The 19839-nt window shown below is 54.4% G+C and overlaps 6 protein-coding genes across 6 annotated transcripts; 1 reads left to right on the top strand and 5 right to left on the bottom strand.

The window, feature by feature from the left end:
- Nucleotides 1-2946: 2946 nt before the first annotated feature.
- Nucleotides 2947-4893, bottom strand: B0T26DRAFT_748145 (uncharacterized protein; the record flags this gene model as incomplete). Its single annotated transcript, XM_060444930.1, has 3 exons — nucleotides 2947-4208; nucleotides 4264-4469; nucleotides 4526-4893. 3 exons carry the CDS (start codon nucleotides 4891-4893, stop codon nucleotides 2947-2949), a joined length of 1836 nt encoding a protein of 611 aa, XP_060300706.1.
- A 2168-nt stretch (nucleotides 4894-7061) lies between these two features.
- On the bottom strand, nucleotides 7062-8641 carry B0T26DRAFT_672465 (uncharacterized protein; the record flags this gene model as incomplete). Its single annotated transcript, XM_060439453.1, has 4 exons — nucleotides 7062-7472; nucleotides 7689-7869; nucleotides 8322-8419; nucleotides 8567-8641. 4 exons carry the CDS (start codon nucleotides 8639-8641, stop codon nucleotides 7062-7064), a joined length of 765 nt encoding a protein of 254 aa, XP_060300705.1.
- Nucleotides 8642-12137: 3496 nt separating this feature from the next.
- On the bottom strand, nucleotides 12138-14027 carry B0T26DRAFT_695875 (alpha and gamma adaptin binding protein p34-domain-containing protein). The gene is made up of 2 exons (XM_060441321.1): nucleotides 13845-14027; nucleotides 12138-13409 (listed from the first exon to the last, which is right to left on the bottom strand). Exons 1-2 carry the CDS (start codon nucleotides 13921-13923, stop codon nucleotides 12325-12327), a joined length of 1164 nt encoding a protein of 387 aa, XP_060300704.1. The 5' UTR covers nucleotides 13924-14027; the 3' UTR covers nucleotides 12138-12324.
- Nucleotides 14028-14760: 733 nt separating this feature from the next.
- B0T26DRAFT_738390 (uncharacterized protein) lies at nucleotides 14761-15533 on the bottom strand (the record flags this gene model as incomplete). The annotated part of the gene is made up of 2 exons (XM_060443590.1): nucleotides 14761-15458; nucleotides 15521-15533. 2 exons carry the CDS (start codon nucleotides 15531-15533, stop codon nucleotides 14761-14763), a joined length of 711 nt encoding a protein of 236 aa, XP_060300703.1.
- A 188-nt stretch (nucleotides 15534-15721) lies between these two features.
- On the top strand, nucleotides 15722-17010 carry B0T26DRAFT_146918 (regulator of volume decrease after cellular swelling-domain-containing protein). The gene is made up of 2 exons (XM_060433443.1): nucleotides 15722-16118; nucleotides 16272-17010. The coding sequence occupies exons 1-2, from the start codon at nucleotides 15772-15774 to the stop codon at nucleotides 16900-16902; spliced, it is 978 nt and encodes a 325-aa protein (XP_060300702.1). The 5' UTR covers nucleotides 15722-15771; the 3' UTR covers nucleotides 16903-17010.
- Nucleotides 17011-17599: 589 nt separating this feature from the next.
- B0T26DRAFT_738389 (ceramidase) lies at nucleotides 17600-18618 on the bottom strand (the record flags this gene model as incomplete). Its single annotated transcript, XM_060443589.1, has 3 exons — nucleotides 17600-18240; nucleotides 18394-18467; nucleotides 18539-18618. The coding sequence occupies 3 exons, from the start codon at nucleotides 18616-18618 to the stop codon at nucleotides 17600-17602; spliced, it is 795 nt and encodes a 264-aa protein (XP_060300701.1).
- Nucleotides 18619-19839: the final 1221 nt, after the last annotated feature.

The raw sequence follows: 19839 nt of genomic DNA, 5'->3' as shown, positions 1-19839 counted from the left end.
GGGTGGGGCGGCAATGGCGGCGGGAGGCGCTGCTATTGCTGCTCTACTGGTACGCCAACATGCTCTGGATGGTTCTGGCTGGCATGTAAAACGTCAGAAAGTACGCATACGCGAAACAGGCTTTGGTAAAAGTACGGTGGGTGTTTGAGCGAAGAGCGTGGCGGTGGTCTGGCCAGGTTGGACGAAGTCCCGGGCATTGGACCAGGGCTCTTGGCGGCTGAATCAAGCAGGCGCTCTCAGCGACACTGCATTATTTGCTGGGCTTCCATGGCAATTGCGGGATTGCGGCTGAAGTGATTAGTAGTCGAATCGGTAAACTAAAACGACTAGCATTCGATAACACCTAGACGCCTCCTTGGCTTTGGGGTTCTTTGTCAGAAAGGTGTGACAGTCATTCCACGCTTTGCTCCTGCGAGTCGCAGTGCATCTGACAAAGAAAACGGATGCTCGTAATCCCTAGACAAGAATAGAGTTGTAGGCCTTGTTCAGTGTGTGTGATTCTGTCCAGAGTCAGACGAGAGGAGTGAACACCACAAGACCAGACCACCTTGGGCTAAGCCCCTTCCCCTGGAGGAACAGGTCGACAGCGAGAGAACCCGGCTGGCAATGTAGGGGGGGCCAGCATGAGCATCATGCGGATTGAAGAAGGTTGGTACGTCTTCTAATGCAGATTAGGTTAGGAAAATCCCAGCAATGGGGTGGGAGGGGGGCGGCACATGCTTGGCTCGTGCCCGCCCATCCTTGGGTGCGCTTGGCCAGAGCAGGCGGCGGGATAAAAAAAAAGCTGGAAAACCTGGGAAAGCGGGACTGGATGGACAGCGAGTAGCCAAAAGCGAGTCCTGTGATTCGACCGCCTCCAAACTGGCACTCGACCTGTGTGGAACGTGGATCGTGGAACGGGGAGCGAACCGAGAGAGCTTGACCCCCGCCACAGGTGAGCGCTCTTTGGCAAACTTACGGAGTACAACTTTGGGCATTCCTTCCCTTTTCGCAATGTTTGCCGTAAGGTCCATCCAAATACGACCTTGATCGACGGCTAGTCTGTTCCGTGCCCACCTTCGCTGACTGCAGCTGCTGAGCCACAATTTACCAGGCACCGATTGCTTTTACTTACATAGTACACGAGACGCGTCGTCAGACTCGATCAGTAGACGAGCGGCGTCCGGTCCGTAAAAAGGGGCTGTAGTTTTTGAACTGAATGAAGATAAAACGACGAAGCCTTCCTAAAATAACACCCAGAGAACGATCATGTGTCAGGCCGCGTGACGTGATTGTCTGGTACGGTACTGTTTCCGCATGCATGTCGTCCCACGTAGTACAGATAGCAGCGGGATTTCATCCAATGCACCGACTAACTGTCCGTCCGTCGCCTCTTTTGTTCCGAGCGCGCGGGCTTTGAGATGGAATAGAGTTCTGGAGGTTTAAATGGGGTCAACGACAACCTGAAAAGGCGGGGGTTGAGGGGAAAAGAGGAGAACCGGAGCATCCCAACTTGTGGGTGTGGGCCCGGCCGCTGAGCTTTTCCCTTCAGGCCCATCTAGACCTGATTAAGGCTGAAAACGTAGAGCCAGACTCCCGCTAAAGAGGGTGCTAGCACAAAGAGGACGGAACCTCCGCGAACACGTCCTTGAAATACATTGCACCATCAATGTGTCCGCATCAATACCGACGCATTTATCAAGCATTTGCAATACTTCTATCCGCACTCTCGCCGACACTATAGACTCAGATGGCGCGCATATTCAGGCACAGTAATCGGCATCCCCCAAAAATTCTGTTCCGAAGAAAGAAGTGACTGCACTTGATACCGACGCAGCACAATGAGACTCCAAAATACTCTTGGAGGTTCTTTGGTTGCTCATACAAATGGACTGAGCAAGTCGGTTTCTTTTTCATGCTGTAGTACGAATCGAAAAGCCTCACCTCTTCATTCGTTGATGCTGACGAAAGTCTCAACAAGGGGCTGTGGTGAATAATCACAAGTCACGACTTTCCAAGCACGTCTACAATGCAAAATGATGATAACATTTAATAGATGTTGTTCGTTGATTAGGATCCTGCCGTGAGTCATAAATAGCAACCACGGCGACAACTGCTATCAGTCAGGAGAGTCCGTCCGCACGCAACCCAAGTTGAGGCCAGTCTGAACCTCGTTTGTCATTGCTCTTGCCACGACATTTCTCCTTGGGCCTTCCCCGCTAGCTCATTTCTTAGCTTCGTTAGGCCTGCCCCCTGATATTTAGATGGGCTTCACCATGGCTGCTCAGTCTGCTTCAAACCGCAAGTCAACAAAACGCGTCTCCTTTGTTGCGTACCGCGAAATACCCGAGCCCATCCCTAGAAATTAGAACCGGAAAACCAAAGCAGCCTCCTGGGCCTTCGCCATTCCATCTTTTCTCCCGCAGCCACGAACATCTGTTTTTTCCCTGGAAAGTTCTCCCCATGTCAATCCCAAGAGCCAAACGGCCAGATAAAAACTAGATATTAAAGGGTCTCCTAGAACGCTACAACCATGTGCGTTCATCGGATTCTTATAGATGAAACCGCCATTCCAAAACAAAAAAGAAATGTAAAGAAGCTGCCAAACTAAAATGAAAAGAGTCCGCAACTGCTGTGCCGGAAGCGCATGAAAAAATAGGTATCGTCATGCAGATTTCGTGACTAAAAATGGATGAAATGGGACAGAAACAGAACTCAGACTGGGGATGTGTGTCGCTGATATATCGAAGGGGGGGTAGATATGTCGTCAACTGTTTCGAGCCGGAGATAATGAACGCAAAGCTCCCGGGTATACAACCAAATTCCTCTAAACGCCGGGGGGGGGTCGAACCAGGAGTGGTGCCTCGACGGTATTTATTATACGTGATGACCATCCAGTCGGCATTGCCAAGTTGGGCACTGAGCAACGCTACAACGCTGATTGCAAGCCAAAGTCCTCGAGTCCCACTAGCCTTGGTGGATGCTTTCGGGCGATAGAGATGCAGGCTCAACTTCAAAATGCTTGAGGTCCATAAACTGGTTAAGTTCGAGATCGGCTTGGTTCGGCTCCGCAAATGGGGAGTGCGGGTGAAGAGGAAGCGTCATGGTGTGTTTCCCGGGTTGGTACATCTCGTTCAGACTGTTTCCGTCGTCAGACAGCGCAGAGCCTTCGCACATCGTAGGCATAGACATTGGCGGGGATTCTCCAACAATGGCCGGATCCTGGTGGTTGAAGGAAAGCGGTGAGATCGAAGGCGGGATGCCTAGATTGGATGGGTTGATGAGGGGCGAGAAAGTACCGCTATAAGGAGTATAGCTAGCCGTCTGGATTCCACCGCTCTCCGGCGCTTGAGAGGCGAAGAAGTTAGGGCTCGAGTAGTCAGATGGGGAAGGTGCCGTCGTGGCCGAGAGCGGATAGGCCCGCATGTCCAATGTGCCGAACCCAGCCTGTGTATCAATCCGCAGGTTCGGTCCAATGGGGCCCAGCATGTTCGGCTGCTGAGGTATCGGGCTGAAGAGTTGAGGATTGTGGTTGTGATGATGATTCTCATGCTGAGTGATGTGAAAGCTCGGCGGCTGTTGCAGCATTTGCATGGTGTGGAAGTCAATCGGGCCAGGCACACTCCTACTTCGTTGCCTCTTGTGGCCTGGTCCACCACGCATCATCAGACCTTGGTGGGCAGAGATCCCCCATTGAGTCTCCTGGAACATGCCAACGTGAGGTTGGGCGAAGTTGGGTTGGGACGAAGGCCTGACTTGGGGCGAAACGGGCGCAGACATGGACAGAGGGTGGTGAAGTTGGTCGAACATTGGGCTTGGGCTATGGCGGTGAATGAATGTCTCGAGGCTGACCAACTTCGCCAGTTGTCCACTCAAAACCTTCGGGTTTCCACCGAGATTATGAGTCAACACCCGAGAAGCCTGCTGCTCTTCGGTGAAGTCCCCAACCTGGAAGAAGCCGGCTGCTGACGCGGCCGAGTCCATGAAGAAGTTTGGTGGGTGCAGTAGTTCGATCGTGATTCCTTGGTGGTCGCCTTCAATATTATTAAGGAATATGTTTTTGATATAGGCAAATGGATACTCAATCTTGTATCCGGCGTTCTCGCTGTTGATGTAGTAGGTCATCGTGCACTTGTCAGGCGAGTAGAAAATGATCAGGTCCATCGTGTTCTGTCCCACTCGCATCCATTTCCCGATAGAAAGGGACCGGCAGGTGAGATGATGAATCACTGCAATTGTTAGGCAATTGGCCCGCATTTAACCTCAGGACTTAGAACAACTCACAAACTTTGCCCTGCCCACCTTGGTCGCCGCCGAGCACGCCTTGGCCCCCGTATGTCATGAGACCCGTCCGGCCGAAAAAGCCGCCAAGACTCTTGCCAGACTCCATAGCCTGCAGTGCAAGGTACTGTCTCACAGACTCGGGAATTGAGTCAATATCTTCGCCAGTTTCGAGGCTCTTCTTCGCCAACATCTTAATCTTGGCGCGTCTACTCGGGGTCAGATTCCGAAATGCGCGAGGAGGCAGTTGCACGGGAAGGCTCACCGGTTCTGAAACCAGATCTGGACCGACCTCTCGGTCATATTGATCTCTTCCGCTATCCTATCACGAACAGTGGCAGTGGGTGTCGGGTTCTTGTTGAACTCGATTTCCAGAGTCGTCAGCTGGTCTTGAGTTGCCCGCTGCCTCTTCTGGTTCTTCTGCTGCTGCGTGAGAGTACTCTTGCGGGGAGGGCGTCTTGACGCAGAGCCCTGGCCATGGGAAGGCGTGGATGGCGAGGGCGTCTGGCTGCCCTTGCTTGGACCGGCCGAGTTGGGTGTGGCAAGAGCCGCATTGCTGGGGGACGGCGAGGTGGACAAGGACAGCGCCGATGGGGCCAGCGTATCCTCCTGCTTGATTACATCGGTAGCCATTTCGGGCCTCGTGGGTGTTGTTTGTCGCACGGTATATGGGTTATCTAAAGGTGAAGGTGACGCGCGTGGTACCCCTCGGTACTATTTATATTTGAACAAGCGCCAATCCCACCGAGCCAAACGACACTGGCCGGTCTCGATATGGCTTGTCGAGCGAATATCAAGGCCGTGTCGTTTCGGGGCGGGGGGCGGTGTGTGGTATGGTTATTTGAATATTGATGAAGCTTTGAGCAAGTCGGTGTCGCAATTCGGAAGTGGTGCAAGTTTGAAAGGAATGATCGAAATATAATGGAAATCGTCAGCTGTAAAAAAAGAATGTTGTCCTAAAATCCCCTAGTCGGGATAGGAGGTAGTATCGAGGATCCGCAATTGGGCTCGAGTTGCTAACGATGGTGGTGAAAAAAGTAGAGATTCAAGCCGAACGAAGGTAAAAGGACCTGGAAAGAATGAACGGGTTCCTTAGAATGGGCTGAATGTTGATTTCAAGAGAGTGACTGTGGTGAGAAAAGCGAAAGGAGAAGTGGGGGAGGAAGGGGAAGGGCTGGTCGCGAACGACGTGACGATGGGGCGATCAAGGAGAACGAAAAGAGAGACTGGAAAAGAAAAAACGAGAGTAGGCGAGGGCACGGGATGGGGGGGGGCCTAGTCAAGAGGGAAAAGAGTGGGAAGGAACGGGAGTGTGGGCCTGACCAAAGGCGGCGGCTCCCACACTAGGCGGGTCAAGCACGGCGGGTCAGGTCAGGTACAGCGCAGGCTCCAAGCGCCTTTGGGCGACAGAAGCAACGCAGCCCGCAAAAGAAATCCAAGGCCCGACGGCAAACGGCGCGGGGGGGAGACTTGAAGGGATCTCGCAGCCACACCGTGCCGGATACAGTGCCACGAAGCCTCCGACCTTCACGGGTTTTGGTACCTGCCCGACTTGGTTGCGCCCAGTCAGCCCACCTGCAGCTCACTCTGGACGCGGCGCCCAAACTGCGTCACTACAGCTTGCACGCAGCTGGAGACACGCCAAGCTTGGACGTGAGGGGAGCTGTTCACTGCAAAAGGCCAACAAGCATGCCGGCCCCTCTCCACACCACCTCACCTGGCCTGGGGTCTGAACAGAAACCTTGAAGCCTAAGGTGGCGCGGAGGGAATGGAAGATGCTCTCCCGTCGTCGACTCCTCGGCTGCGGCGAACGAGCCGACAACTACGATACTCGCGGCCGGTGAGCCTCCACTGCTTACCCAAGGCACTCAACAGATCCCCGACGAAAGACACACCCTTCATTCACTGCAGACTGGGGGAGGAGAAGAGGCGCCGTCAAGGCACCGTAGGTAGCGCCGCGACTCGGGAGGCTTGGAACACCCTTGCAGGCCAGGGCTCTCTCATGCAAAACAGTGAAACAAGTGCGAGTGAGACGGCGGTCTCTCAGAGCAAGGATATACCGTGCAAGCGCAGGCACAACGCTGCACGAACTGACCAAAACAGTACTAGTTTCTGCTCGAGACAAGAGAAAAATGCGGGAGAGACCTCAACTTTGTTGGAGGACAGGAAAGGGGCAAGCTAATCCGTCCGTACCCGCCGTTCCCCTCCGATCTGACCCTCACCTCAGTTAGCAGCAAGAGTCCTTAGCTCCCTAGTGCTAGCCTAGAATCCATATCTACACAGCACAGTACAGTGCAGTGTCGCACAGTCCGGGCAATCCTGAGGTGCATCGAGCCTGGACGTTCCAAGATGCACGCTCACTGTGGCAGTGGTTTAGCAAGTCAAGGGACGACGCCCGAGTTTCTGGCTGGCTCAGGCTGCAGGACCCTTTTCAATGCGCGCTCCCCGCCTGCATTCAGATACTTAGTATACGGCACAGTCAATAGTACTGTGCACACGGCGGCAGGAAGCACGATCGACCTCCTTCGCAGTGCTACCTTGCAAGTACAAAGCACTCGTCCGCCGTGCCTAAGGTGCCAGGCAGGCAGTGTACAAGACGAAGGCCTCGAGGTGCGAACGACATATCCGTACCTGAATGACAACAGGATGGGATGGCATTGCCGTATCCAACAAGTGTACCCGCGGCCCGGGCTCCTTGTACCTTGTCGTACAACCTGGAAACGGGACTGGCGAGCGTCGAGACCGAGGACAGACCGGGCATCACTTCAGAGCTCAACCCTCTCCTGGCCTTCGAGGACCAGCTACACGTCTTGCCGGTGAGCCCTGCCAGAGCTTTTGAGCCGCATGCAGTCATCGTGAAGTGTCTTCTCCCAGATGTCAACCTCGAGATTAGGAGTTAGTGTATTGCACGGTACTTCAGATAACGGATTCCGGTCACGCCACTGTGTACGCCAGTTGCCGTCGTGGAACAGACCACACCGGTCTCCTTTGTTCGGCCGCATCGTCTGCCTTCTCGCCGGTCGTAGACAGATCTGCGCCGTTGACATGTGTTGACCGATCTTTGACAGGCCTGGGGGACCCCATAACTGGCCCGGGATCAACAGCACTAAAAGATAGTTGGCTGTCAAGCGGACTTCGCGCACGAAAGGCGGTCTGGTACGCACACGCGCATTTTTCTTCTCGATGACGCCGGCGGGCTCGCTACTCGCTCGCTGTTTGGCCAGGTGGACTGTCACGATACGGCGATACAGATGGACATCGTGGATGGCATCATCCGCGTCTACGGGGTACTCCGCTCACCTTCCTTCCCCTGTCGGCGCCGAGGCAGGTCGTGTTCGGGCTCTGCTCTGCTCAGGGAATGCATGCCAACATAATCCAAAGCATATATTGTACACACACACATGAAATGTACAGTAAATGATACATACAGAATATAGCTTGTGCAGCGCCCCAAGGCAGATCTGAGATTGAGCTCTCGAGCCTGCGCCGTATTGTGTCTCTAGTACCGAGGCAGGCGGGCTGCTATTTTTGAATGGGGCCGGCAGGACGAGGCAGACGATCAACTTGGTGTTCACTCCCGACTCGTCGGCGCATTCTCGATGACCAATCCTGGCGGTGGTGGCCAGCCAAATCCACCCCCACCTTGGGGGTCCGGCATAGTTCGGGAAAAGGGGGGAGACAGCCAGCAGGCTCCTCCGAACACAACGGCCTGCCTGCTTCAAGACGGCCAATACACAGTGCGCGATGTGTGGTTTCTTCCAGGCAGGCAAGTCATCGACATCCATGGGAAGGAAGAAAGGAAAGGCAACCACCAAAAGAATCGTAAATCCGACTGGGCGATCGATCTTGAGCCAAGTCTCTTTTCGATAGTTGGACCTGCGGGACGAAGGGCTGGACCTCCTGACCTCCGCTTCAGTGAGACATGAAGACGGATATCGGCCAATTGCCGATGAGAACCTTGTGCACCTTTGCGATCTACGTGCACTACGCCCAACCTAGTGTAAGAAAGACAGTCCCAAGCTCTCGAGTCTTTTCGGGTCTCAGTCTCTCAGAGCTCTCACATCGCCACAAGCTGTGCCACAGCGCAACCTTCTTGTTCCTGCAGAAGCGCGGAGTATGCGATGCAGGTCGCTGACACTGTGTGCGACTTGCCGTGTTCCTGGATTTTGTGCAACTTTGCAAGACTGGCTCTAGTGCTTTGCACCTTCCATGGATAAAGCGGACCACTAAGAAACAGCCTCCTGTAGTGGACCCACCACCAGCCCGACCTTGCATTGGCCAGCGCTGACAACTTTTATGTTCTTACCGTATCCACGGCGTCGTCTCGCACCCTCTTCCATATCTCGAGCACCGCCTTAGACGGGACGACGACGCCAGTCATCTTCGGGCCCAGAGCTAAGGTCGACAACCGCCGGAGTGAGGCTGCCTACGACGCAGGCCAAAATCCCGGGCGATACGTCAATTCTGCCGATTGCTCGCCTCAGGCCCGCGCTCGCCTGCATGTCAATAGGTCCCGCAAACGAAATGCGGGTCGGGCGCTTGAATGGCCCGTCCTGGACTCAAGATGCGCCGCTTGGGGCTGAAGTGAGGTCGTCGGCCTGGCCTTGATCCAAAGAAGCACGGCGCACGCACATGCAGAGATCCAGTAGTTAGCAGGAACAACCGGCCGGCCAGCAAACATCGAGGCTGAACGGCCCAATAGCCAACCGCGGCCTAACCATCCGGGCAGGCCCGGCAGACGGGCAAAACAGAACAAGTCGCAATGAGGGCTTCCCCACGGATCCTACAAGGCACTCACTCAGTTTTGGCATAGTTGAAGGCTTCCCGAGAACCTTCAGTTACCCCCCTTCCTCCTCTCTGAGTTTTGTTTGTGGTCAGCTCAGTTGGGCCTCCTCGCCACCACGCCGCCGCGACAAGTTTATTGGCTGACCAGCTACTCCGTTGCTTAAGTAAAAGGGGGGAGCGGAGAGGGCGGCCAACAGCCCTGCCAGTCTGCGCACTGTGGGCTTTCTCGACCTGAACCTTCTTCCCCTGGGTACGTATGGAGAAAGGTGGAGTGGGCCAGGCTCGCATTTCTCCACTTTACCCCTGAACCGCCCTTTCTACGGGGATGCACGCCATTGGCCCAGCGGTTTCGGGCGCCTCAAAATAGGTTAGCAGGCGATCGCTCCCGAACCTGGTCGCTCCTCTCTTCTCTTTTTTTTTGGCGTGAGAGACGGAAAAAAAATCCGTCTGATCTTTTTTTGCGTGCACGCGTAAATCGGCAGCCCATGCTTTCCATGCAAATCCTGATCCCCTGTCGAGCCGTTAGGAAGCCCTGACCAGGCGAAGGGGGGCACGAGATCGCCCCTGCCCCCCTGGCCACCCCTTGGCGAGTCAGGGGGCACGTAACCTGGGCATGGCAGGCCAGGCAGGCCATGACGATTCCATGTTTCTCGTCAGACGTCTTTGCACCGCCGCGGCAGTTACACGTACCTAGTGGTAGACCATTGTGCCACCCCGCGTTTTGCAGAGATTGTCGTCGACGTGTGCGGCAGCCAGCCCTGAGGTGAGGAGCATAATAAGGATAAGGTGCTGCCCGGCTGGGATTGCCCAGGTGGAATTCCCACTGTTGACGATCCGCCCGTGTTTGAACGCGGCAAGACGCGCGTGGGCCGTGGGGTCCAGTTGAACGCCAGGAGAGCGGTTATCGTTCATGCGCTGGACCCAACCTAAAGCGTCCGAGCTCCCACACCGCCCGCCGCATGATTGGCCCAAGCCCATCTGTTGTTCATGCAAACCCGGGCAGAGCGGAAGCGGAGAAGGGAGGGCAAAGCTCAAAGGTTACCCAAGGGCCTCGAATCGACACCGAGCGGCGACCACCTTTTTTTTTCTGGGCGTGCTGGAAAGAGCGGGAGGGGGCAACGCGGACCTGATGTCCGCACGAACGGCAAGAGCCATGTGGTTAAGTTGACGGGTTATCGACGTGGATTGGCTGCTGGCGGCCAGGCGGCTTGACGGCCTGCCACTGGGGGCTTGCCTCCCCTGCAACCAATTGGTGACCGAGGTCTCGGTAGTTGACACATTCGGTGGCGCTCCGGGCAGCCCTCAAAACCACCTGGAACTCCAGACTTGGAACAATACCATCGTTCTACATCACCGAGCAAGGCCATTGGACCCAGCGATGCGCATGATAATTACCAGAATACAAGCCCAAGAGGCATGTGGCCTCGGGAATGGTGTGCACCAGAGGCTAGATCGATGTTCTTCTCTTCACAGTTCCACGTTCCACGTTCCACTTCCGGCTTCGGCTCCGAGAACCACCCTGCCTGCACACCCTCACTCCTGGCCGGCCATGGTCAATGAAGCCAGACAATTCCCCGTTCTGCGTCGCCATAGGAGAACGAGAGATCCTCACACCGCATGTCGAGATAAACAAGTGGTCACAAGTGCGGACACACTCGGTACAGTGCGTTGACGAAAACCACCTCCCACCTTGAGCTTTCTCCCTTTCGGGCAGACAGCCTTGTTCAATATCAGTGGCCAGAAGCTTGACGCTTCTTCTCGACTAGCTGCTAGCTTTGAAGAATGTTCCGGATCAATCAGATGCGTAATTCGCCCTTTTCTCGATCATGGCTCGCAGTTCACATATCAGCTGAGTCCTCGAGGGCTCAAGTACCAAGTAGGGTAGCCAGCCAGCACTTCAAGAGTGTGTTTTGACTTTGCGCGCAGCCTTATCCTTGTATCGCGCAACGACCAGGTGTATGAATGTCAGTGCGGATCATGCATCAAAATACCGTGGCACGTCCGGGCACTGACAAGAAAATCATTTAACGGTCGGTTTCTGGGGTGCGGCGCACTGAGCCTCTTGATACTCGGGACTAGCTTCCGAGAAAGATAAAAAGATAAAAAAGGAAAGAAAATCTGAAAATCGGGAGGAACTCGGGTGTGGAGGCGGGGCCATGCCATCGGGGGTCGTCCCGGGGTACTATTCCATATACTAGTAAGGGGATGTCCCTGGCTCGTCAGTGTCATATCCTCACGCCTTTTTTTTTTTAGATCCGTAACTACCTGGAAGCCTTTTCTGGAAGGCTTCTCTACAAAGCCCAGAACCCTTCCTCTCTCGTCGGGACATGCCCCAGACCTCCGCCCTAGGTTACATTGATTGGGCGAGACGAGAAAATTGCGCGGCTGAGCCCGACTCTGAAACCGTCTCCCATTCTGAGCGATTCCCAGGTGCCCCCCTGCCGATAGGAGCGTCCTTCTATGACCACCACCCCAGATCTGACGATCTACCCCAAGTCGCGCCAGCCACAACAAGTCATGCGAGCCATGCACACAGGGAAAGAAAGAAAAAAGGACAAAAGACAACGAACTTTTCTTCGCATTGGCGGACCTGTCGCGTGCGTACTAGAACTAAGAAAACAGCCGAGCTTCTGTAAAAGGGGGGAGTGGATGACGCTGATCCGAACAACTATTCCCCACTCCTCACGATGTCCCACTTCAGATGTATGTACTTGGTAGATATATCAGGGCCAGCAATGCTGCCTGCCATCCAGAACCCAGCTATCCCTGTCCCCCTTTCGCCCCTTTTTTTATGTGTCTTGGGGCAGCGGGACCAATCCACACAGGGCAAACACTCGTGAAGCGGCCTTCTATTTTTGGCACCGATGGTGAGATCTACAGCATGGGCAGGGAAAGCTGGCCAAGAGAGGTAAAAAGAAAAGAAAAAAGAAAAAGAGATGACTTACCCAGCTAGCGAGCTAGGGAGGCCCTTTGGCCATTCCATACATATCCGTAGTCTCGACCACACCGGCTCGCTACCTGGCCAGGACCGGACGGTTGCTTCTTGCTATATTCCTCCTTTGCTCATAGTCACTTCTTTTCCCCCTAATAGCGTAACTAAATCTGCTTTATGCAAAGACTTTGAATTTTCTCCTGGGTAGGGTCGAAAATGGGTAGATGGCAGCTTAGCGTACCGCAAACACGTGTCATGCGGCTTCTGGCCACCTAATTTTGGGTACTTAGATTGAAGTTGGTCACGAAAAAAAAGCCAGTACCCGGCGGAAAGCAGTAGTATATTCATCACAGCTCCTTCATTACCTCGGTCACTGCCTTCTTCGCCATGCGCTTGCGCTGCTCCTCCGGCATACCGGCACTCATGCCTCTCACGGCCTGCAGCTTTCGCATCATGCGCTCCAGCTTCTGGACGTCCTCGTCTCCTAACTTCTCGTCCCCGTCCCCCTCTTTGCCCTCGTCTTTGACGTCTGTTGGCGAAGCTTTCTCCACCGCCGCACCCCCGCTGCTAGTTTCTGGTATCACCAGTGCCTCATCGTCCCCGCTGTCCCCATCCCCGCCTCCAGCTAGTATGGCCTTCCTCAGCCCCACAAAGTCCTCCCGGTCAAAGCCAAAGTCTAGCTTGTCCGGGTCGGACTCGTCGTCCTCGTCTGTGTCTTCGCGTCGCCCTGCTGAAAGCTTGTCTCCGCTCTTTCCTTTTGACAAGATTTTGGCTTCCGCATAATCCTCCTCGCCGTCATCGTCGCCGAAAGAATCTGCGCCGGACCAGTCGTTCACCTGCAGCGCCTCAAGCACGCGGGGGATGCCCATCTTCTCGCCGAACTCGTTGCGCTGGCCGCTAGCTCCGCCGCCAGCAGGAACAGCAGGAGTCGCAGCGGGAGTGGCGCGGGCGTGGACAAACTCCAGCCCCCACTCGGTGCAGCAGTCCTCCCACTCATCCAGCGCGTCGAGGTCGCCGTCGTCGAGGTCGCCGACGCCGATGCCGAGGGAGACGCCATCCCAGTCCCACCCGCCGAGGCCCTCGCGCACGACGCGACCGACGTGGGCGATCAGCTCCTTGGTCTGGGCAGCCGACTCGGACGACGACGACGACGGTGGGGAGGACGACGGGAGGCCGAAAACGACGACTACGCCGCCCAGCACGGCGAGCACCTCGCGCGCCTCGGGTGAGAGGAACGACGCGGCCCAGTCGGCTGGGGCGGCGACGACGTCGAGCCAGATGGGCACCTGGGCCGTGTAGTATGGCGTCGACAGGGCGAGGTTGTGTGTGGTGCCGGCGAGGGACGCCGTTGCAGCCTCTGCCTCTGCTTCTGCTTCTTCTGCTACTGCTACTACTTCTCCTGTTGCGGGTTCCGGGGTAGAGCCGGTCAAGTCTACATGTTTATTTGTCAGTAAAGAGAATTCAGCCCCCTGCACTCAATCCGAGATGTATATCTTTCTCCTGGACACACAACATGTCCAAGTGGAAAGTCAGCTAGATTGTTGTTGTATGACACGCGAATGACGAAAGAGCAAGTCGCGTAAAGAGATAACCACACTCGTTAGTTTTACGAATAGGATTGTCGTCTATTTCCAAGCCACGTCCGAGATGTTGAAGAAAAGAAAAAAAAGGCACAGGAAAGAGAACGAGATATAATTCTAGACTCGCGCCAATGCCCATAATACAGGGGACACATGAGCACACACAAGCTAGATAACTCATGGAAACTTGACCCAGAATGAACTGAATGTTATATCTCAAGACAAGAAGACGAAGAGAAAGAAAGTGGGAAATAATGAAAGAATAGTTAATAAGACCCCGCACTAACCTCTGATGACGCGGCTGAGGTGGTGAGTAGAGTCGGCCAGCGAGACCGCTAGGATACGACGGGGGTTTGTAATGTCCATGTTTCCGGTTTGACGACGCGGCTGTCTTGTTGTGGTATGGTGCACACGGCCGGGCAATCGAGGTGTTCGTCGTAGCCCGAGTCCTCCGTTGACGGAATTGCGAGGTGCGCTTCGGACGGTTGACTGTGGGGGGCGGAAAGCTTATGCGGGGCCGGAGAGTGGCGCTGCGAGGCAGTGGGTTAGGTGTATTCGGGCCTAGTTTTGCTGCAAGACTGCTGCGTGTCATTGTCGCCCAACATGCACCGCGTCCAGGTCCATCTAAACTATGGACCTTCCGTGCTGTACGGGAGGTAGATCATACTTTATCAGGTTTTGGCTGGCTCAGTTGTGGGTTGGGAATAATTGGGGCCACAATAAAGCCAAAGCTGGCCACAACCAAGTTCGAGCGACTGAGGCCATTTTCCTGTTCTAACGACATTGACTCCTGTCTTCCAAGGACGGTTACCTTTTCTTCCATATGAGTTAATACTAAAGCCCTGTCACAAGCTGTAGTCATATCGTTGTTTATCTAGTGATGCGGTACTTCCTAAGACACTGACGCTGTTTCCCCCCATATAGGTTCCTTCCCAGGCCTAAAATACCTGATGAGCCGAAGGCCGTAACAAACGTAGTGAAGGAAAAGGAACCACGGAGCGGTGAGAGTGGCAGCGCTACCGCATCACTCCAATACAAATACTATATAAACAAAGGCTTCCGGCCTTGGGAATACAAAATCAAAGCTGTGTAAATGCACATTTTCCGAGGACAAGACTGAATCCGTAATGATAAGGCCAGAAAACAATAAACTCCATTCTCACAGGCATGGCGCTCCCAGCTCAAGATCATTGCTCTTCGCCATCATCTCTGTCCCAGTGTTAACACCCCAAAAGCGCGATCAAGTTCCTCTCCCTCATCGGGCACCGCCATCTCGCTCGCGCCGCCGGGGCCGTGCCCCTCCTGCCCAAAGCCTGGCATGGGAGCAAACTGGCCCGGCGTGTGGTAATGATGCTGCTGCTGTTGCGAGACACCGGCCATGGCAGTGTCTTCGCCAGCCGCAAGCTCGCGGCCCCACAGCGACGACGAAGAAGGCGGGCCTGGCGCTAGAGCCGGCACCGGCGTGGCATTGTTCGCAGCGCGCTCGGGCTCGAGCAGCCGCGCGTCGCTGTCGAGCCAGCCCGGCGCCAGGCGGCGCTTCTCGGCCAGCTCGCGCGCGCGGATCCGCTCGTCTAGAGCCCGCAGCTCGGCCTCGGTCTCGGCCTGCAGCTTGGCCACGTGTGCCGCTAGCGCGCGGCACGACGCGATGATGTCGTCGGGATGCGCCGCGTGCCCTGACGACGACACCACGTACTTGGGCCGCGCCGAGCCGTCTGCGCCGGGCACCCCTGACGACGACGACGACGACGACCCGCCAACGTCGGCGGCAGCCACTATCCCCGACGCTGACGGCGGCAGCGTGTTGGGCATGTTCTTGTATGTGTAGGGCAGCGTCGTGGCGGTCGGGAGGTTTACAAAGGGCGACACGGTCAGCGGGACCTGCTGAAGCAGCGGGTGGGAACCTGCAGATTGGGATTTTGTCAGCAAGGTGTAACCATGGGGTAGAAGAGAGCCGGGGTCGTACGATTGTCGTGCATGGTGAAAGGCTGCTGAGCAAATGTGAGGGTGTTCTGATTGACATTCAAGGAGCTTGTCGATGAATTGGTGTCCTCTGCACGGATTCTGCAAGGTTGTTGTCACTCGCTTGCGGGTGGCGGGGTTCGAGTGACTTGAAAGCTCTTGTGGGGTTGCAGGCACCCGCGATAAGGCCGATAAGGAAGCTCACCCAGGAAGCTCACCCCACTAAAATTTCCCCAAAGCCCAAATAATGTCTACATGCAGCGATCTGCGACTCCCGTTTCTGTACCTCGAAACACAAAACAGTACAAAGCACAAATCTCGAAGATGCTGCCCTCGATAATTCGCTCGTCGCCGTCTCTGGGCGACTTCAAGACGCTTTCCGAGCATCTTGAGCAGACGCCCGAGACGTTCTACGGAGGAAAGCCTGTTCTTTACTACCATGCGACGGGCGCAAAGGCTTGGATCCCGCGGTCGCAGCTGGGCCATCTGCCCTTTTTCCCTGCAGATTTCTCATCCGCGCCCACTGCCCCAGAGAGCAGCACTCTAGATGAGTCTTCCGAGGAAACCGTCGAGCAGAAAGTCGACATCTTTGTCGATTCCCGGTATGGGCTGCTTTTCTCTAAAAATAACCCGGTCTCCCTAAATCCCCTTGCTCGCGCACACCCATGCATGCCCCTGCCCGCACCCCTGCCCAGTTCTCGTTTCTCGAGCCTCAAGCTGACAGCCACTCCCATCTCTTTCTTCCCAATCTAAAGTAACCTCACCATTTTCTGTTCCGCCGCCGAGTCTGGTCTCTCAGTCCCATACCCCTTAGTCAGCATCCACGCGATCAAGACGCTCGGATCGGGCGAGAACAAGTTCCCTTCGCTGTACCTCCAGCTGGAACTCTCGGACGGTGGCGCCACCGACGACGACTTCGAGACGATCGACCTCACAATTATCCCCTCCACCAATGCCACGATGGCCCTGACTGTGATCGGCAACACCGACCAGTCGCCCACGGAGGTCTCGCGACTGTTCAGCGCCATCACCGACTGCTCCAACTTGAACCCCGACTCGGACGACGGCAGTAGCGATGACGACGGCGACCGCATCATCTTCGAGGACGGACCCGAGGTTGTGGAGGGATGTTCGGGCGTTTATATGGGCGCCGGCAACGGGGACCTACCTCCCCCCATGCCCGGAAGCGGAGGCTGGATCACATCAGAGAACGTGAGCGAGTTTTTTGATGAGGACGGCAATTGGATTGGAGGCGAGGGCGTCAGCGGAGAGCTGGGTGACGGCGCTGGCGTCATCCACAGCCGCGACGACGATGAGGAAATGGCCAATGGAGCCAACGGACACGACGAGGCCACCGATACTAAGCGCCCTAGAACAGATTTGTAACGAGTGGTCGGTTGCTTTTGTTGGGGAGTTGGAGTAGTCATAGATTTGGAACTTGAGGGGGTGGGCCGTTGGGATCTTTTTTGCTCTCCTGTTTTAGGATGGCTGTGAAACTAGGACATGGCGCTATATCATCACTGGAAAGTTTCGTCTCTTTCTTCAGCACCGACCTGTTGACGCTTGCGGCTAAGTCGACATCTTTTATGTAGTTGTTCTGACCTAAGTAGGGCGTTCGACGTTCTGGCTGAATGAAATAATGAACAGACTACTCACAAATCTAACCTGTATTACCCACTTATTTGTCTTTGTGTCCCAAATGGCATCTAACAGCGTCATCCTCAAACTACAACAAGTATTCGGCGGTAATAGCAGTGAGGAGGCCCATGACAACGTCAATTTGCGCAGAATTCTGTAAATGATCAACATGAATCAAGTGATCAGTGTCATTGATGTGACGGAACAGTCAAGCATAAATGAAACTGGCCTATCGAACTGCAACTGAGAAGAAACTCTAGTCTAAATTAAAGCATGGGAAATATATGCAAACTCTAGGCTCTCATCGGTCGTACATATGAATGAGTAGTCTCGGATGGGTCGAGAGTTATGATGTGTTGACAGTTGTAGCGTATGTACTGGGACGGAAGGCGAGTCGGGTTCTAGGTATTTAGAGACTTGACATGCATCACTATTGCTGGAACCGCTATTCCTCCTTCTCGCTGCTCAGCTCCTGGTGCATCTCCCTGACAATGTCCATGAACTGGCTGGCGCCGATGGCGGTCAGCACGTGCCACCACCCGTGCAGCTCCAGCAGCCAGGCCCAGGGCAGGCCGACGTGCTCCCTGAGGTCCCTAAGCTCGGCGCAGAACTCAAGGTCGATGTTCCAGAGGACGTAGCCAAAGACGAAAGCGAACAGGGCGCGCCACCCCCTGAACCGCCACGAGCGGCGCTTGGCCTCGGGGAAGGCCGGCTCCAGGTAGTAGAACAGGTAGATGCCGCGCAGGGTGATGAGGACGATCATGGCGCCGAAGGCCGTGTAGTGGTAGATGATCTCGCCAGTCCAGACGTAAAAGGCCGAGAAGAGCGGGTTGAAGAGGGCCAGGCCGGCCGAGATGAGCCGCGCGTTGGTCGGCGAGTGCCGCACCGGCATGGTGCCCTGCAGCACCGACCACGTCACGCCCAGCATCGACAGCTCGTCGGCGAACTGCATGTAGTGCCGTAGCGTCGCGTGGAACAGGAAGCTGCACCCGCCCAGCACCAGCAGCGACGCCGACATGAAGTCCCACCTGGGTGACAGCAGACCCCGGCTGCCCGGGCCGTACATGTAGCGGAGGGCAAAGTATACTGATGGGTCCCATGTCAGTCAGTGCTGAGTGATTACAGGTCACGCATATCCAGAGTTCCAGATAAAAATCAACCCCCCCCCCCCCGGTCTCGAACCGGGAGGTCAGGCCAGGTCTGAGGCTGGTCTCTGAGATTTGAATGCCATCCACATACCATAGGCGAGATTCGTCAGCGCATTGATAAACTCGGCAAGATAGCGAGTGACGACATAGTCTTCTTCGCAGAAACTGTCCAAAATGTCAGCCTTGCTGCGCCACACGGCCCGGGACCGGGTGCTCCCGCTGTCTGCTTGGCTTACTTCGCCGTGCTGGTTGGCGGTCCATAGGCACCGCTCAGCGCCGTGGGATCGCCGGCGAAGTGGCGGTTGTGGTGTCCCATGTTGACAAAAATAGTTTGTGTTTCCAAACTGATTCAATCACCCCTTTCCAGTCTCTTTTCAGTCTCTGGTTGGTGAGAAATGTGAAAATTTTCAAGTTTCGTTATCGTCGGATGGCGCGGATGGAAATCTTGGCAATCGCTTTTTTTTGAGATTAAGAGGGAGAGATTGGATTGGAAATCGAATGACTGACTCACGTGATTGATCGGACCATCACTGCAACCAAAGCTTAGCCCGTTTAGGTCAATTGATAGTAAGAAGTTAATGAGATGCAGATGTCAATGGGACGATGCAGGGCTTGGGGCTGGTCAATTGCTGAAGATTTGTCCGGCTAAGTCGGCGGTTCGCTGTTCACTGTTGAGAGAGAGATGAGGTGATTTGTAGATTGAGCGCCACGGGTGCCGGCTTGGGATTTCTAGTCATGCTGTGGCTGGCAGGGACTCGGCCATTCAGCTTCTCAGCTGTGCGCCATTTGATATTAATTGTGTGAACTTTTGCATTGTTTCTTTCTTTCTTTCTCTCTTTCTTTATTTATTTATTTATTTATTTATTTATTTATTTATTTATTTATTTATTTATTTATTTATTTATTTATTTATTTATTTATTTATTTATTTATTTATTTATTTATTTATTTATTTATTTATTTATTTATTTATTTATTTATTTATTTATTTATTTATTTATTTATTTATTTATTTATTTCTTTCCCTCTTTCCTTCTTTCTTTCCTTCTTTCTTTACTTTTCCTTTTGCAGCTAATTAGTTAACATATTTGAAATTAATATTCTCACTTGAATGAGCGACCAGCAGTTGCACGTCAAGATTGGCCCGGGAATCAATTAGACTGGTAAATTTTAATTGGTATCGATTGACAGGTGACGAGACAAAACAGTGTGTGAGCAAGACAAGCTATTTGCTTATACCTACCGTTCCCCATCGCCATGAGATCTGTCAGTTAATTGTTTTCTGCAGCTCAACGCTATGATTTCCTTCGCCCCCCTTCCCCATAGAGAGAGAGGAATTCAATCTTGAAGACAACGGGAATTCCGAGGTAGATGCCGCTGTGACCGGCCGTCGATGTCAATATTGCGGCTTCTAGAACAAACCGCCGAGTCTCTGCGTTGGAAGATGGAGGCATCATGTCCATTCACTTCGGGCACTTGTTGCCCGATGCTCTGACTGCCAAGGAAGAGCCGCACACCACCGGGGATATGGCTTGAT

The sequence above is a fragment of the Lasiosphaeria miniovina genome (genome assembly GCF_030549165.1).
Source record: "Lasiosphaeria miniovina strain SMH2392-1A chromosome Unknown B0T26scaffold_2, whole genome shotgun sequence".
NCBI classification, from domain to species: Eukaryota; Fungi; Ascomycota; class Sordariomycetes; order Sordariales; family Lasiosphaeriaceae; genus Lasiosphaeria; species Lasiosphaeria miniovina.
This window is presented reverse-complemented; position numbering and strand designations above follow the sequence as displayed.